Source organism: Alosa alosa, chromosome 15 (genome assembly GCF_017589495.1).
Source record: "Alosa alosa isolate M-15738 ecotype Scorff River chromosome 15, AALO_Geno_1.1, whole genome shotgun sequence".
In the NCBI taxonomy this organism is placed as follows: Eukaryota; Metazoa; Chordata; class Actinopteri; order Clupeiformes; family Clupeidae; genus Alosa; species Alosa alosa.
The window spans coordinates 1667648-1685613 of record NC_063203.1 but is presented as its reverse complement, the minus strand read 5'-3'; the positions used below and the strand labels follow the sequence as shown (position 1 = coordinate 1685613).

Here is a 17966-nt window from a genome sequence, read left to right as displayed (position 1 = left end):
GTTCTGCGTCGACATATATTTGCGTATTTTGGCAAGTACATTTTAAACCGCTATAACAAAATTCCCTGATATTCCACGACTTTGTCCCACAAATGATGCAATTCCCTGAATCTCCGTGTCTGGAATATACTATATAAAATTTCCAAGATATTCCAGAAATTCCATGACCCATGGGAACCCTGCTCTTTGAAAGTAATGGACAGCAATGGATAGCCACCAAACTGCATGATATTTCTGACAAAAGTAGAGTGCCTGTGGCTCCATGACTTACCCGGTCATTCATTAGCAGGTCCTTGACAATGAAATTAGCTACCAAGGACTTGAGTGGCCCAGCAAACTGCTCTGGCGCCAGCATAGCCAGGTGGCCCAGCGTGGTAAGAGGTGTAATGAGCTGTTCAAAGTTTTCTGTGTCCACACTTTTGTGTAGAGGCTGCAACAAGAACACATGCCAGTAGAAAACGGTCAACAGCAGTTTCTGCTGTTGTGCCATCCATTCAAAGGCCATCAAACCCACCTTTAGTCTTCCAAGGCTTAAAGCAAAGAACATTTTTGAGCCTCAAAGTTCTCAAACATTTTTGAAGATGTCATAGTCCTACAGGCATATTGACTATTTTCAAATCTTCATCAGCCCAGCCCATGCCTGAATTCAGGCACAGTGCCTGAACACTGTAAGCCCTGCTTTTCTAACTTAAATTCAACAGCTGACATCCATTGAATTACATCTACACACATCAATTTGTATGCAAGGCACATGAAATGTCTTCAGAAATAAAGCAAAACTGGTGAAAAATGTGTGTCCTGGTAATTCTTGCACAAAAGTAATTTGAATCCTCAACTGATATTGTTCCTATTCATTAGGACAACCACTAGGCTGTCAAAATTTGTCTCAGTCTCAGTCACCGAGCAAATGACACAAGCAGAGACATTGTTTAACACAGCTTGTAAGAATCACCTCATTCACAAAATTGTCTGTTTGCATTTTCAATAATAATCAATTTATAATGATATACCTGCATCCTAACTTGGTGAGCTTAGAGTACATCATACTGGATGGGGCCAAGCCCATACTCCCTATCCAACACACCACCTCACCAGAAATCAGACTTCTGACGATAGTGAGTTATTTAGCAGCTATAAGACATTGCCAGAATCAATGTTTTGTCTAAATCAAAGGCTCCCCAAAAAACAGGTCGTGCCAGTTAAGATTTTTAGGATCGACTCACCCCCATTTCATACCGCAATGTGAACGTACATAACATTGAATGAACACAGGCAACAGGGGGCCGTATTTTATTCACATATCATACACCATCGTCTTAAAGAGCAAATGTCAGGTGAACATTTCCATTAACGTTAGATAAACGTTAATGGAAACGCACGATTAGATAAATCAGAGGAGATGTACACATTTTAAAATGATTACTCGAAATGCACTGCTCATCAGTGACATCATCGTCATCAGTAATGTTGAATATACTAGTGTGATTATTCACACCAGTGGCCATCATAGATTCTGCTTAGAAGAAGGCTTAGAAGAAGAAGAAGAAGAAGGCTTAGAAGAAGAAGAAGAAGAAGAAGAATTCAGCACTTTTGTAAACTTTATACTTGTTGAGATATTAATAAAAACAAGCTTATTTTTCCCCATAGACTTTGCATTAGCAGTATGACATCACAATGGATTAATTAACTTGATTTGCACCTGTATCAACTGCTTTCTGCTTAACTAGGCCAACTCTCTCTGTCTCTCCATTCTACCAAGGATATAAGGCACATTCCATCCAACTTTCTACCCATTCATCCTCTTCAAACCATTCACTCATCCACCCATTAAACTATCCATCAACATCCATTAAACAATCTGCCTATCAACATCCATTCAACTTTCTGTCTATCAACATCCATTACACTATCTACATTCAACTTTTAAACTATATACTCTGTCTCAGCAGGGCTCTACACTAACATTTTTTTCCAGGAGCACTTGTGCACCCAAGTTAAAAAATGTAGGAGCACAGACAAAAATCTGGGGGCACAGTCAGTTATGTACTTAACTTACACATAATGTAACTTTACACTGCAGCTAACAGTTAAACATGCCAATGCACCAATTACGAAGATTAAGAATGACTGACAACATTTACAGGAAACAAGATTTTAAAGAACATCAGTGCCTACTTTATTTTCAGTCCGTCCTATTTTTCTACATTTTGTTAATGTAAAATAATATAATGCATTGCCATATTTGCATATAGCCTGTATGAAGTACGCTATCCTGCCAAATGTAGGTCCTTAGGCCAATTTATTTATTTGTGAATCCACCTATAGCTAATCCAAATATCCCCATGGTGACCTATCTGACTGCATACTGCCCAATACTAGCCTACTACTAAAACCTTGAATTTTCTTTTCAACAAAACCCAACACAGTCTTATCAATGATATTTATATTTATTTGAAATATCTGCACTGATGGAGGCAGTAGGCAGATGGTAGGCCTATGCTTACTTTCGTTTTGCACTTCAGCTTGTATTCGGTGTAAAACAAACAAGCATGCATGGAAGCCTGGAGTTGTCTGTAGCGTTCTACTTTTGAATAAAACGGGAGTATTACGGGAGGCTACTTTTGTGCCTGTTCGCTACAGCTATATTTTGCATATTGCAGCCAATGTCAACTGGGCTAAAAGGCATGTTACCTTTTCCTTCTCTCACTGCATTCTTAGAATCTCATCCTGTTCCTCATATATCCGATGAATTCGGTGGATTGAAGAAATTAGTTCTACTTTGCATCTTGGCTGGCTAGTCTAACTTTCCGCTTTTTCAACGCACCCTTAAATTTGATAGAAGCAACTAGCGAGTCACAACGCGAAACTGCTAACGTTGATGGGAGGTGTAGTTTTTATGCTATATTGGCGACGTGATTTTATGGTTCGCACCAGTAATGTTTCGCGACATTGCGGTGTATTTGAGTACTCGACAATGTAGACCAACATTGACTTGGCTAGAAGTCATTCGCACCAGTGCGCCTAAATATTTTTTTTCACTCGCACGCAATTATTTTTACTCGCATGTGTGAGTGAAATGGGCGCACTGTAGAGCCCTGCTCAGGCTTTAAGCATACAATCTGGCTCTCTTAAGACCACTATTTCCTCTGCCCACAACTGTTTCAAAATAAATGTCTTCACTACAATAATTCACTATTAAATAATTTAACTATTTAAAACGACTCAACTATTTAACTGCTCAGCCATTTCAACTGTCAGTTGTTATCAACTATGACTCCTGCCAACTGTTTTCAAATAAAAGTTTGTTTGGCATTTTATGTTAATATACAGTATGTTTATACTTTCATGCACTGGTAATTTCCTCAAAATTACATTTTCTAGTTTTTTTTTGTTAACCTGACATTTGCCCTAAATCGAATTGTGCCAGCATATTATAACCCAAATGTTCAAAGATTTCTATTCATATTCAACTTCTATTACCTTTGTTGATGAAAACCCACCTCAAAGATCTGTGCAAAATGTGTGTCTCTGTTGGAAAACATAGCGTGGATGCAGTGGATGGCGTACTTGGCCTGGCGAGGAGGGCCTTTCTTGGCTTTATGCTGCAGTACAGGCAGCAGGACCCTAGATGACAGAGGAGAAATTTAAAGCCTCTTTCACAGATATTACTCAACCGGCCTGTGCTTCACCCCTCTGTATTAATTGTGGACAGACTTGCTGCTGGGAGTGCAGACTCACGATTTGATATGTGGGAAGCTTTCCTCCAGCTTGCCACCGGTGTTCTTGAAGATCTGCAGAGCAGCCTCCGCCACCTTTTCATCGTCCATCTTCAAGCAGCCCAGCAGGGACTCAAATGTTTCCGCCGAGTGGAAGGACACAGGGTGTGTGAAGGACAGGACCTAAGGGTAGAGTAGAAATACTACATTCACTCCACCCATATATAATCTACACACACTTATTCTGCTACAGTCTCAGAAATGAATACCGATAGTTTGGCCAGATACTACACAGCGATAGTTTGGCCAGATACTACACGGCTCCATGAAGATGCATTGCCTGTAACGTTAACCTACGTTGTTCGGTAGCTTCACCCTGTTCGTCACAGTCACTATTTTCCACATCACTTTCAACTGCACAAAAGTCGTTAGAGTAAAATCCATAAAAGTATGATTCAGACTCACATTAAACAAAGCTATTTAAGAAGAAATTCCGCTGTTCACAGCTTCTAAATCGTGCCGCCACCTTACTATTACTAACGTGTGTATGGTGTTTGTTTAATACTTTTTTTCCGGTGGCTTCAAACGTCACCACTTCGCTGAAACCCCGCGAAAATGTATTATTTAATCCTATTGGTTGGACTAATATGGGTTGTGGTCAGCTCCACCTATCACAGCCTCAGTTACATTTGAAAAACCGGAACCTGTACTAATGGTCGTCAAATCACATCTTTATGGTAATGCAGGAGGTGTCAAAACTCGTCATTATGGGTACAGGGGGTGTCGTCAAAAGTCATCTTTATGGGGAAATGAGTTAAAGCAGCCGATAACTATGTTAAAATGAATTAAAAGAAAAGCAAATATGAATCTGTGTTGTTGTTGTGTGTCCACTAAATGGCACATTGGAACTTTGCCAAGCCTCTCACTGCAACATGTACTTGAACAGGCTTGGTTCCTAGACTACGAATCTCAGCTAGCTGCTACACTGTTTAACGGAGTCTGATCTGTCCGTTTATGTAGGGTTTAGGGATCATTGACAAATGATAGGGAATATTTAGCATTGTTTAAGTCTAAACAAATCCTGAGAACATTCATGTCACACGCCTGGTGCAGTAATAGTCTAGTACTATGCTAAGAACTAGTATCAGGTGGGTAGGTGGGTGGGTGTGGGTGGACCTTATAACTCCAAAGTCTGGAGTAGTAGTCAGTAGAACTCTGTAGAGTACTGGTATCAGGAGAAAAAGAGGGTTAGAGTGATCTATCAAAAATGTTTTTAAACAGTAGGAGTGTAAATCGGAGCCTTCATGACGATTCGATATGATAGATTTCTTAAGCCAACGATTTGATTATTTTCGATACTTCAGAATTCCCCACAATACGATTCGATACGATTTAATACTCAATATTTTTACATGATATCTATTAGGTTTTAAATAAATCAACAAAAAATAAATAATTTGCCTTTTATTGAGAATGCAGAATTAACACATTGGCAAAATAAACACATTGATCGATACTCTTGCGGACGCATCGATGCATTGAATCGTCGGCTGCATAATCGACGCATCGATACGAATCGATTAATATTTACACCCCTATTAAAACAGATGGTTGTTGTACCTTCAAAAGCTCCAGGCCTGCACGGATGGCCTGTTCAGTTGGCACTCCCTCATCCTCATCATCTGCTGTGCCTTCTATGGATTTATTCACCTGTTTGATAAGGGCACTGCAACACAGAAAGTGGGATTACAAACCCAGCATAGCAGAAAAACCTACAGTGACGGACTGAAGCTTAGGAAACGCTACCTGATGGATTCTGTGTCAATATGAACGGGGGCAATCCTTTCCAATAGGAATTTCACCATCTCTAGGAAAGGATTGCTTGGCTGTTTTGGGCTTCCTAGTTTCTTAGTGATGTCTCTCTGTGGGAAGACAGAACATAACCATACAATGTAGTTTGAAGTTTGATGTAAAAACACAGTGCAGTGTTTTGTTACAGTCGTGAATTTTTAATAGTTTGCTGGATAAGTTAACAAAGTTACCAGTGAGAGTTGCAACACATGGAATTAAGAGGAAAAAATAGAAACGATTTATTTTCAAACAAAGGATATCTATTAAGGCCTGAACAAAATCGCTTTCCACTTCAGGAAATTACACAAACTCAGCCAGCTGCTAGCTAGCTAGCCAGCTAACTAAACTGTTTAAATTATTAAAATTTCCCTCGGGATGACTAAAGTACCTATCTATATATCCATCTATCTATCTATCTATCTACCTGTGCGCACACCTTGGAAACTACATGATAATGATGATGGTAGTTGTGAATAGTAGCAACCAAAGTCTGAAGTACCATCACAGAGGCTAGCTACTGGTGTTTCTTATTGCAGCTTCTTCTGCTGTGTAAGTAGTTAATGTTAGTCTTTTCACAACAGCGACACCTCTGTTCAGGAGAACATTGCAACTAGTGTTGCGACCACCACGCGCGAGTATAAATGGTTACGGCGCTTCTGTGACGTCACATTGTCGCGCTACTTGTCGGGTGCGTCGAGTATGTGGGACGTTTAACTCCTTCTGTTAGATGGGGAAGCTACATAAGAATTCTAAGCTACGACTGATTACACAATTCCCTCACTTTTTACAGAGACTTCAGATTTCATATTACCCAGCAAAAGTATAGCAAGGCAGAAAGGTAGTCCAGTCAGTGGTCTGTAAAGGCCCTGACACACCTACCCAAAGGCCGACCGTGTCAGAAAAGGCAGTCAGACTGATCAGTCAGCCCTCGGGACGGTCCAAAAAGTGTGTCGGAACACACCGAAACGACTACCGACTTGAGCGTTCTTTCTGCGCTTGCGCGAAACGTAATAAATTTCCATAACAGCAGGTGGCACTAATCTGTATTGCTTCCTAGCAGGTAAAACGTGTTCAAACGGCTATAGCCTACATTTAGTAACAATTGGCGAGGTAGAAATGATACTACATGTCTACATGCAATTCTATCTGCCATTGATAATCTGTTGAGATCCAGTGAAACTGCCGTCATGGAGACAGTACGTCACACTTTGGTTATTTTGATTATGGTGTTTTCGTAATTATTGGAAGTCATAATTGACAATTCATCTGTTAATTTAATTAACTGCACAGCCCACAACTCCTCACGCCAAGTAACAACAATCCTATCAATGTGACATTATGTCATTAACACCCGCCATCCCAGAAAAAGTGGAAAGGAAAAGATGATGGGACAGAAAATAGTAATCCTGAGAGGAGTTAAATTGGTTTTCATACCACGCAACCCTCTGCCTGTTTGCAGGAGCAGGCTGGGCTGACCAGGGTCTCCAGCTGCTTCCTGATCTTCTCATCCTCCTCCAGAACCTGGGCCAATTTCTTCACAAAGTCCTGGGCTTTTCCTGGATCTGGTAGATTCCCTGTTGAAGAGAGAATAAAGAAAGCAAATCTACAATGCAGCCAGACTTCAGATAAGGAATCCAGAGCAACTGAGTAGTGAAAAGGATTGAATACATACTGGTGATAACCATAACCTTCGAGAACACTGCTTTGTTGTAGGACTCCGACTGAAACACAAAGAAAACCCATCATAACTTAAACGTAATTCATTATTTTCTAGGGCCCAATGATTTCCACATGGCAGAAAACATGGATGAATTGAATTGAAATGAATTGAAAGATAGTAAAAATTGATAGTAAAAATTGAAACCTTGGTAATTTAAGGAAAAATACAACAGAAAAAAAACCCTGAATTTTGTAAACAAAACATATCATATGGTTCTAATTTTCTCAAATTAGTGTATCGATTGATGTTTCAACATTTTTTAATTACAGTACTTACTTTTGGCTGCTTCACAAGATCCAGGAGATCCTTCACATGGTGTCTTAGCATGTTTTGACATTTCCACATCTCATTCAGAGCTCTTGACAAATGAACCCCCCCCCCCCCAAATATGTTACATCACATTGTTTCTTTCATAATCAGAAGAATGGCATGTTTGTGTGTATATGCGTCTCATATGTGTCTTGTGTATATGAACTTACTTGACTGCATTCTGGTCCAATGTAGCATACAAGTAATAGAGACACTTCATCCTCTCAGTCGTCTCTAGGTTGTGAGGGACCATGTACTGAGCAAAGATGCGCTCAACAAGCAGCCTGTGAATGGAGGAGAGGTTTCAGGAGAATCCTAAACACTGTCTCAATACAATACTTTGTTGTTGCATGGAGGACAGGTATTGATGGGATAGATTGCAACTTCAGAGGAAAATGGTATAATATTGTTCAATCTGTTCAGTTCCATTGCAGTGCACTCTGCTAATGACATGTTTCCACTGTTTTCTACACAAAAAAAGATCTGAATAGTGCTGGTGAAAGTCTTCATAGTAATGAAAACAAAATAATTGAATGTCGGTTTGTAGACTGCAGTCGCAGTCGGTTTGACATCATCTTTATCAACATTATTAACTATCAATTTTGTTATTTAGTATTGTACAATTAAAATATACAAAATCAAATAATTTCAATTGATTGCATTATGATAACTCACCGGTCATCTATGCTATTCTGGTAGTATATGTGAAGCAGCTTGTCCTTGATCCAGGAGATCTGCTTGGCAGCTTCCTTTCCTCCTTCACCCTGCAGGGAGTACTTCTTGTAGATCTGAGCCAGACCCATCATTGCCTCTTTACGAACCCTCCACTGGAAGAAAATAAACAAACAGTTCTTATGGCCAAGTTGTAGTCACATTTAATTTGGTGTCCTTCAGAGAATGGACCCTTAGACCCTGCATTCTCTCATAGGTGTGAACACACGATAAACTTCTACTCGTCACAAATGTAACACATTTTGAAATTAAAAGCCAAGGTGCATCACAGTTGCACTGGTAGGCTAATGGAGAAAATATCTACTTGCTTTTAATCCCATTTCATTTGAATGTTTGAATGTCAGAAACACAAAAGGCCTTCCAATTTCTGTGTATGGTAAACAGAAGAGCAGATGAGCATAAATCATTAATCTGGGGGGTATTTCAGAAACTAGTTTTAACAAACTCCCAGCCTAACCCTGATCATCAAATTGATTTACCCTTGAGTTCTACCCTGAGTTTTGTGGATTTCTAACTTAGTTACTGTCAGTATAGTCAGAAAATGTATGGAATTAAAGGAGAAAAATATACAGTAATTTCCTGTGTATACAACACAAAACAGTGTTTTAAATGCAGTGCCCAATAGTCCAAATGAATCAGAATCAGATGGAGCTTTTATCATAAAGAAGAATAAAGAGAAGAAATACATTCTCGTGTATAGCCTGACCCCATGAATTAACCTCATAGCTGAATAAATTTTGCAAAATCAATGTATAGAACATTGGTTAATAGTACTTACGGTAGTGCTGTTACTAAATTACTCAATAAAACAGTGTTTATGCTCCACATATACACAAACAATCAAGTTAGCCTCCGTCATTCAACCAATGCTAATGCAATGTCACACTAACTCAAGATTGCCGTATAGGCCTCAGATATCCACAAGTTAGCAATTTAATACATACCCTTTTATCCAGGGTTCTCTCCCTCACAAAGTTCAAGAGATGGTCATTGACCAAAGCCAGATCCTTTTTGGCAGCAGTTACGATGGATACAATGACATCATGCCGTATAGCCTCCTCGGGGTCATGGGATCTCACCTTCAGGTACTCTAGGATTCAGATGTAGCAACATGTAGAGATGCTCTATGAAGCCATGGCTAAGGGTATGGTTTCATACTTCTATGTATGAACAGATGCTTTGTCCAATATAAACATACCTGTGAGATCCTTTGCGAGGTCAGGGTGGTTCATAAGGCAGTGACTGGCAAACTTCACACACTCTAAGCGAATGGGAACATGAATGTCATTAAACCTGCAAAATCAAGGAGAAGGCCACGGTCACAATCCACCAATGACATGGGCAAACTTACATTGTACATTCCACAAATAGGACTCACAGAACACATTCCTAGATAAGCAGAGAAGGATGTGTCATGGTCACCATACCTTCCAAGGTAGCACTGCCAAAGGGGTTTGTTTTGTGTGGCTAGCTCAGAGTCTTTTGCCCCAAACATCTTTGCCAAAAGCTTCACAACTTGAAGACGTTCATCATTATCATTACTCTAAAAGAAAAAAACAGATTCATATGTGTATATATATAAATATATGTATGTATGTATGTATATACATACACAAGACACACACACACACACACACACACACACACACGTTAGGCATCCAACAACCAATCAACTTGTCCAAAGTAGGCTATAAAAATAGTCACCGATGAATGCATGAGTGCATGATTACTTGGTTACATCATTATGTATAATGGACTAAAGGACTCATGCCATAATTTATTCTTTATATTTGACATTTTAATTATATTGGTTCAGGATCTTAATACTTCCACTAGTCTAACATACCCAGTCCATTTAGATCAAATCCTAGAGAATTTCTCTTTCTAGATTCTAAGAGAGAAACTTGACAGCACAATAGCTTTACAAACACGAACAGAAAACAGCATTAAGGCATTTGTTGAGAAGAAGGAGGTTTTGGATGTTCTCTCTACAGGATTCACAGTAAGCTATTTTGTTGCTTTTATTGGTTAGGTCTATCCAATTGTGTGCAGAGACATTTTTCCTCTTTTTTCAGATGAAACACACCCGATAATAACATTCCAATCGTGCAGTACTAGACTCAAATTATAGCAGAATTGAGTTCTGCCTACACCAGGCTACAATTTTCCCATACATTTATATAATAGATTATCTATTGTAGGAGATTCTTGTTTTAACCACCAGTTTTTTACTTACCATACCATAACTATCAGTATCAATTGCCCATCATTGTGGTCAAATCAAACCTTGTCAAATTAAATATTCCTGTAGTATAGGTTGTCAGACCTGAAAGGGATGCTCATCCCAAAGACAACACCCCCAAAAAAAAAAAAACTCGATCTGCACTATTCACACAAGTCCCCCAAACTGATGTGAAAAAGGCGAGAGGTGCCGAAAATTACTCTGTTTGCATCTCTGACCTGCTTGCTTTGTTTATTTTAAATGTCCATTAACTTTGTTGTATTCTTCATGCAGCAGCATCTTAAGCTGATCTAGTCCACCAAGACCAAGCATACCACCACAGCTGTACCCATATCAATACAAATCTCAGACTTATTCTGAGAGTTTTCTGCCTGAAATACTGAAATAATGAACTATGCTGTGGGTGAGTGAAAGATCACCTTAAGTTTGAACTCCAACTGAGGCAGGACGGACAGAAGGAGGTGGCTGTCGATGTTGTACAGCTCCAGGATCAGGTCAAAGACATGCTCTGACAGATCACTCACTGATGTCTTTCCCAGCATCAGGACCTGATTAAAAAACTGTGGGGGGAAAAAAACACCATGAAAACCAAAAAATGGTTTTAATATCCCAAAAGCTATGAATTTCCATATCATAGCTGAAACAGCAGCTGTGACAATACAATAGATAGCCAAACAGCTTAAGGCCCAATCATGCAAAAAATGAATGACAATAAAATACCTGGATGAAATGTGAAACCACCTTAATAATAGTGAAAAAATATTGTGATAAAACTTTTTCCATTCCCTCAAGACAGTATCGGTGCATGGCCCCATGGGCTCAAATGAATATGCTGAGGCACAAATTCACAATGCTCACTGTACTCCCATACTTATTACAGGGTATCTGCACATTTTCCAAGTGCAAATTTAAAGACTTTTAAGACCTTTTCAAGACATCTAAATGCAAAAATTAAGACTATACCACGGCAAAAAGATATATACGACAACTTAAAACTGTTTTATGCAATTTTTCTACTAATTTTAACCCCCAACCCATTTTGGATGTCTACAGAAGTTACAATATATTTTGGCGAAAGAAAAATAATTGTGTGTGAATTACCTTCACAGCTATAAATGCACAATTTTAGTGTCTGGGCTGCTTGCTTTTGAAGCTGGCTGTAGATATTTGGTTGTGCTTACTGGCTGAGGCTGACTGTTCTTGACCTGTGTCTGTAGTAGCCTAGGCTACTTGCCAAAGACATGTGCACTGGACTGGATTCCCTTCAATATTGCTTTCAAAGTTAGACTAAGCTATTTAAATATTTTAATAGGCCTACTTTATATAATTTACTATGTGCATCTATTGTCCCATATGCAGCACAGCAAAGTTAATCCACTACTTTACATTTTGCATGCATCTAAACCAACCAAAGCTTGACTAAAACGTTGTAATACCATTCACTTGTTTTAAATTAATTAAGACGTATTATGAACACACGTTTTTTAATGTAGCCAGTCGCCAACATTCCAAAAATATGTGGTTATATTTCACAACTTGCGATGCTGCGTCCGAGCAAAAATTCTAGATGCCGAGCGCAACTCTAAAAAGGAGGACAAATGAGCATCCGGCTTGAGGCTGAGCCGGACAGGGCTTTTAAAATCCGGCCTAAATTCAAACTTATGGCCAACCTATAGCTAACTGGCTTACCAACTCTTTCTCCCGCTCATTCCACCCATAGACAGTAAAAGAACTTCTACCGCTCACGTAGGCTACCTGCGTATCTCTCAGGCCTCGGCTACACCACGAAAACGTCAGGCATATTTGTACATACTGTATTATTACCATTTTCACACCTTTCCACACCCCGTGAAAAACATCTTCACTCTGCAACCACTACACTTCCTCCCGTATCCTTATAGTCACTTATACAATTGCATTTTAAATACACAAAACCGGATGGAGACATTTCGCTTGCTCTCTTGCACTTGCTGGCGGTCTCATACGCAAATTTAATACTTCCCTTTCGAAAATTCAAGACATCCCAGACAATTTAAGACTTTTTTAGGCCTTAAAAAACAAAAATTGTATTTAAGACTTTTTAAGGATCCGCGGGAACCCTTTTATTACTCTACTCACATTTATCTAACTGACACTAATAAGTTGTGACAGGGAAAGGACTGCTACCTGGACAGAATTAACAACTCACATTGGTGATGTAGGGCTCTATTGCCTGAGCAGTCCTCTTCAGCAAAGCCTTGGCCAGATCATAGGCTTGCTTGTTCAGATTCTGTGTGGAAAATGATATTGGGGGTATGTAATAAAATGTTTTCCCTGAACACTATTGTGTGACATGCTGCTGAATGCTGTGTTTCTCACCTTGTGCGCAGGCACCAGGTTAACCAACACCGTGTCCAGCAATTCCTGTGAAACAGAGTCCCCCTCACAGATGATGGAGCTCATTAGGTCCACCATATGCATGTGTACCTTCTGGTTATGGCCATTGCTGGTGAAACAACATAAATAGCAGCCAACAATATCAACAACAAATTTGCAACTGCTGTAATGATCACTTTCAAAAGGCACAACAATGTATTGTATTGTTCAGTGAGTTATATGAGTTCAGTATATAAATACTGAATCAGGTAGGTTACACAGAGTTTGCTTTCTTTTTTCACATAAAACATCCCGTCACTAGCTAGATCAGAGACTTTCTAATGAGGAGACACAGCACTCAAAAAATCCTCCATAGAAATGCATGGGGCTAGTTTGTAACGCCAATATGGCCGTTGTCTTCGCATATCACACCCCTTCCGCGCACAATCGTGCCAATCATGTGTTGTGAACTCGCTGCTGGAGCAAGATTGGTGTCGTGAAGCCTTGCGCACGTGCATTTCTGCCGAACAGGATGCCCGATGAGTGCCCAAAAAGCGTTGCAATATGGGCGCCAAGTGGAGGGACTTGCCTAAAAGGACTTTGGCTAGATGCTTTAGAATTTAACATGGTTTAAACTCCTAGGTTGCAGCAGAAGTGACATTTCCGTCACTGTGAAAGGAAACTAGCCTATTTGGAATATTCTGTAAGTCTAGTCTAGTGTTCCTTTTATGAGAACACTTTAACAGTCGACTGATCAAACTTTCTTTAGGCTATTGAATGCTTTAAATGTGAATACTATATGCTTAATTCACTATTAACTAGATTAGCGTGGTTCTATGTGCAGTTATAGAGCTTTCCTATCGTTTTAATAAACGACACACATACTTGTGTGGTTAAAGTAAGGAATTGTTTTCAATCATTTTCTTGCAATTTTCACATAACATAGATACTTGTGTAACCTGCATTGTGTGTAACCTGCATTGTGTGTAACCTCCACGGTTCAGAGGCGCCAGGGAGTGAGGTTTAGTAATGTTGAACACGCACAGCTATGCTAGCTGGCATCCGCATATTCTCCCCTTGAATTAAATCTGAGATTTGCATGCCATGAAGGCAGTTACGCGCTTTGGGCATTTCTCATTTAAACATTTACCTTTCTTTATCCTTAATGACCTTAGAGGCTACATATGCAAATGCATTGACGACATTATACCGAGGGTGACTGTACGAAATTTTCCTAACCAGAAGCCAAGGGTAAACGGAGACGTCTGTTCAGCACTGACAGCTCAGATAGCTGCCCTCCATTCTGGTAACTCAAGTGAGTATAGAAAAGCCGTTATGAACTCAAAAGATCAATTAAAAGGGCTAAGAGACAGAACAGGGAAAAGGTAGTCATATTACAGCGCTGCCCTTTTCAAATATCTGAAACAGATGTGTGTAAATTCTTTAGGAGGGTAAACACACACAAAACTCCAGGATCCGACATCCCAGGCCGTGTTCTCAAGGCTTGTGTATTAGAACTGGCAGAAGTCTTCATGCACATCTTTAACCTCTCCCTGCTCTTGTCTGTTGTCCCCACATGTTTCAAGAGGACCGCCATCATTCCAGTCACCAAGAAATCAATAGTGAGCTGCCTTAATGATGGAAACTTAGATGCAGTCAGGGATTTTACGCAATTTCAAGCCAATAACATTTTTTGTCACATTCAGCAATTGTCTCCTCACAGCCGCTAGCTGCCCATTTCGTGATTACTGTAAAAAAAAACACAGTCTCTACAGGCAGCCCAGGCTCCAAACATTGGAAACAAACAAAGTTGGGACAGCCTGCCATGTCAAACAAAGACGAAACTCTGCTGAACTGTCACTTCATTCATTCATAATGTGTTCAGCGGACACCTCCTCAATGTTTGTTTGCACTGAACACTTTATTCCATTGTTATTCTATTTGCTTTTTTTTCTTTTTATCTTTTATCTTTCTAATACTCACCCACTTTTCAGTCTTGTTTATTTGAAATGAATATACCTTCTCTTAATTCTACTATTTAATTGGGCTCTTGAGCACAATCATTTTCATTACAGATAAATGTCTATTTATGAGTACATAACAATACAACTTGTTGATCTTTATAGACAGAAACGCACATATGTGTTATTAGGTTACTTTACTTTTTCTCAGATTAAGCTATGTGATACACAGAAATGTTTTCATTTGAGGTTATTTGGAATAAAATTCTCCCTTTGCCTGCATGTTCAAAATAAAACTTTTTTTTTTTTTGCTTACCATGCATTTTAATGACACTCTCAAGGTTACAGCACGAGTCCACGTTCAAGCCTTTCCCAATTGCTAAACAATGTTCTCAATGTGACTCAGTTTACCCCTATGGCCTAGGTATGGCCTAAGATGCCATAGAGGAGAATATGCATAACTGAAATGTGTAAAATGGGACTTTGGAGAATACCCGTACAGCCCTTGAATTGAATGTTTATGTTTCTGTCACTTCCATAACATGTTGAATGCCAACACTATAAGTAATTAAATCCACTCACTTGATGACTTGAAAGAGTGTCCTGTAAAGTTGTGTGAAGATTTCATTACTGTCCTCCAATTCAAAGCAGATGTTGTAAGATTTCACCCAAGCAATATTCTGCAGAGAGGAATACAGGTAAATGCCCAGCACTACAAAAGCTGCACGTTCACAAAAAAAAAAAAGACACCAACCTCAAGAAGGTAAAAATATCGATTGAACTGGGCACTTTTGGTATCCTCCAGTCCTTTGAGTTGCCTTGTGATGAACATGAAAATATCCTGAAATGCACATAAATTTTTTTTTAATTTTTTTGAAGTTTTTATTAATTATAAGACAAAATAAAACACAGTTGTGGAAACTACAATTGCAACGGAAAATCCTTTAAACCTTTAGTTTATCAGGTGATGTGTATGGTGCCTCTGGAGCATAGATGCGAAAAATGTCCGCCAAACAACATGCTACAAGTAGCCGCACATCCTTGTCTGGATGTTTGAGAAAAAAGTCTGAGGCTAGGTGCAGGGCTAGATTGAGATACAGCTCCTTTTCTTCTTCTGAATCCTGATCCATGTCCATGAAGGTTTTTACCACCATCTACAAAACAATAGCGTCAATAAACATTCACAAACAAATACTTATCTTCACAATAGTGGCACGAGCCTGAATGAGAGACCAAGAGATCTGAAATAATATGGTTTAAAAAGTAGCCCTAGGTCAAGTTAACCAACAATTGAGAAAGAGATATGGTGGCTATTTAAAATCATATAGTGATTAACACGACGGCGATAGCAGAAAGACCATCTTAATAATGCATAGTCATTATCAAAATCTGTGGTGCTAAAATCGGGTGTTTCCAACAGATTGATAGGAGATGGTGTGAATATGTGACTGAAAAACGTAATCACGGAATGCCCATCACTAGAGCCATCATAGAGCTGAATGCTTTGGAGATCGCTAAAGAAAACTTAAACACAATTCAAAACTAGACTTAATGATGCGGTGCAATGAACTGTCATTGCGTCACTTTCTTGCCCAGCACTTGCCCTCAAACTTCAAGGAGAAACTACTGTCTTTTCAGCAGTAAGTGAACAACTTAAGGAAAACTCACTCACACCCCCTGGATCAGATGGGAAATGCTGATCAAATGCCAGAGTTTTTTTGACATGCCAACATCTATCAGTGTTGAAACTGCTTGTTTGAGTACAGTTAGACGTGTAGCCTATTAGGGTTAATGCAGTTATTGAGGATATGGTTCTTTTCTTTCATAATCGGTAGAACTACCACAGTCTAGGTTTTGCACTTTTATGGCATTATAAAAAAACCTAGTTATTCATTAACGTATTACAAGTTAAATTTGATAAATGCATTCCAAAGACATATCATAATTTAATTTAAATAATGTTAAATGGCCTATAAATTAATTAATCCAATGTGTCATCACCAGCATAAAAAAAAAAATGTTAAAATATATTTTACTTTATTTCAAAAATTAGTCCTGAAAACTCTTATATTCTGGCCAATACGGCAATATAGAAATTACATTTTTAACCAATGGAGTTACAAATAATCAGGTTAGTGTCTGCCTGCATAAAAACTGTTTATGTAATTCTCTGTGACTCAAACCTATGACATTCAGATTGACAGTATCTTACATTACCATTTGAGGTACAGGTAAATTATTTTACTTTTACTGGTAAAATGAAATGAATTGCCTTTAGTTAGTGCCAACTGGACAGTTCCATGTAAGGCTCACTAGTGATAACAAAAGTTCCATTTGTTGTGTAAACTGACCAAATATAGTACTTCCACCAACCTTAAGCCTCCGAACCATCTCCTCCTTTGAGATTTTATCCGAGATCTCCTTTACCCCTGGTGGGTAGGTGATCTTGCCATCTGTGGCTCGATTCTTGGAGTGAGCCATACTCTCCGTTCAGCGCTGACTGTAGAGTACATATCACAGTTAAAATGTGTCAATTTTCTCTTGAAAAACACTTACACAGGAAAACAGTAGCACCACTTATAGATAAACTCATGTTTCTAAATAAAGGAGAACCGGACAGGGGACACAAATGGGAAAAGCATTCATTATTAGTTAGGCTATGTCTATCTAAAATGTCAAACACGTTACAGTGTCACTCCCTTAGGGCATGTAGCATCAAACAAAGCATCACAGCAATTTGTCAATGTTAATATTAAACCTGGGAAACAAGCCTGCTCTGCCATTTGCTGGAGATTTCAGGTTCAACAAAAAGTGCAAGAGAGAAAGACAGCATAATTACGTTACCCTCTCTTTAAAGTTAAATGTTAGCTAACGTAACCAAAAGAATAGCTAAGTTATTTTCTTTTTTCTTGCATTGACCATAGCACGCAGCACAGTGTTAGATGACATGTTCAAGATTGTATTGATTATCACCTTAAATATGCAAAAGTAAATTATCAATGGTAACGTTAACCACTTATTAACAAGTGATCACTTAAATTATGTACAAACATAAACGTTGCTGTTGCACAGCTTTATAT

At 38.9% G+C, this 17966-nt stretch overlaps 1 protein-coding gene across 3 annotated transcripts in view; it reads right to left on the bottom strand.

The window, feature by feature from the left end:
* Window positions 1–17966, bottom strand: part of pds5b (PDS5 cohesin associated factor B) — a 44296-nt gene that overhangs the window by 25073 nt on the left and 1257 nt on the right. For all 3 annotated transcript variants that reach the window (XM_048263941.1, XM_048263942.1, XM_048263943.1), the window contains exons 2-21: window positions 17260–17386; window positions 15837–16040; window positions 15641–15727; window positions 15469–15566; window positions 12929–13055; window positions 12759–12839; window positions 10990–11130; window positions 9756–9871; window positions 9527–9621; window positions 9273–9418; window positions 8272–8423; window positions 7767–7880; window positions 7564–7645; window positions 7240–7288; window positions 7002–7141; window positions 5523–5638; window positions 5337–5442; window positions 3739–3899; window positions 3501–3624; window positions 272–430 (exon numbers count right to left, since the gene is read on the bottom strand). In XM_048263941.1, the coding sequence (XP_048119898.1) occupies window positions 272–430; window positions 3501–3624; window positions 3739–3899; window positions 5337–5442; window positions 5523–5638; window positions 7002–7141; window positions 7240–7288; window positions 7564–7645; window positions 7767–7880; window positions 8272–8423; window positions 9273–9418; window positions 9527–9621; window positions 9756–9871; window positions 10990–11130; window positions 12759–12839; window positions 12929–13055; window positions 15469–15566; window positions 15641–15727; window positions 15837–16040; window positions 17260–17367 (2406 nt within the window). In that variant the 5' untranslated portion in view covers window positions 17368–17386. The remainder of the gene's footprint in view (window positions 1–271; window positions 431–3500; window positions 3625–3738; window positions 3900–5336; window positions 5443–5522; window positions 5639–7001; window positions 7142–7239; window positions 7289–7563; window positions 7646–7766; window positions 7881–8271; window positions 8424–9272; window positions 9419–9526; window positions 9622–9755; window positions 9872–10989; window positions 11131–12758; window positions 12840–12928; window positions 13056–15468; window positions 15567–15640; window positions 15728–15836; window positions 16041–17259; window positions 17387–17966) is intronic.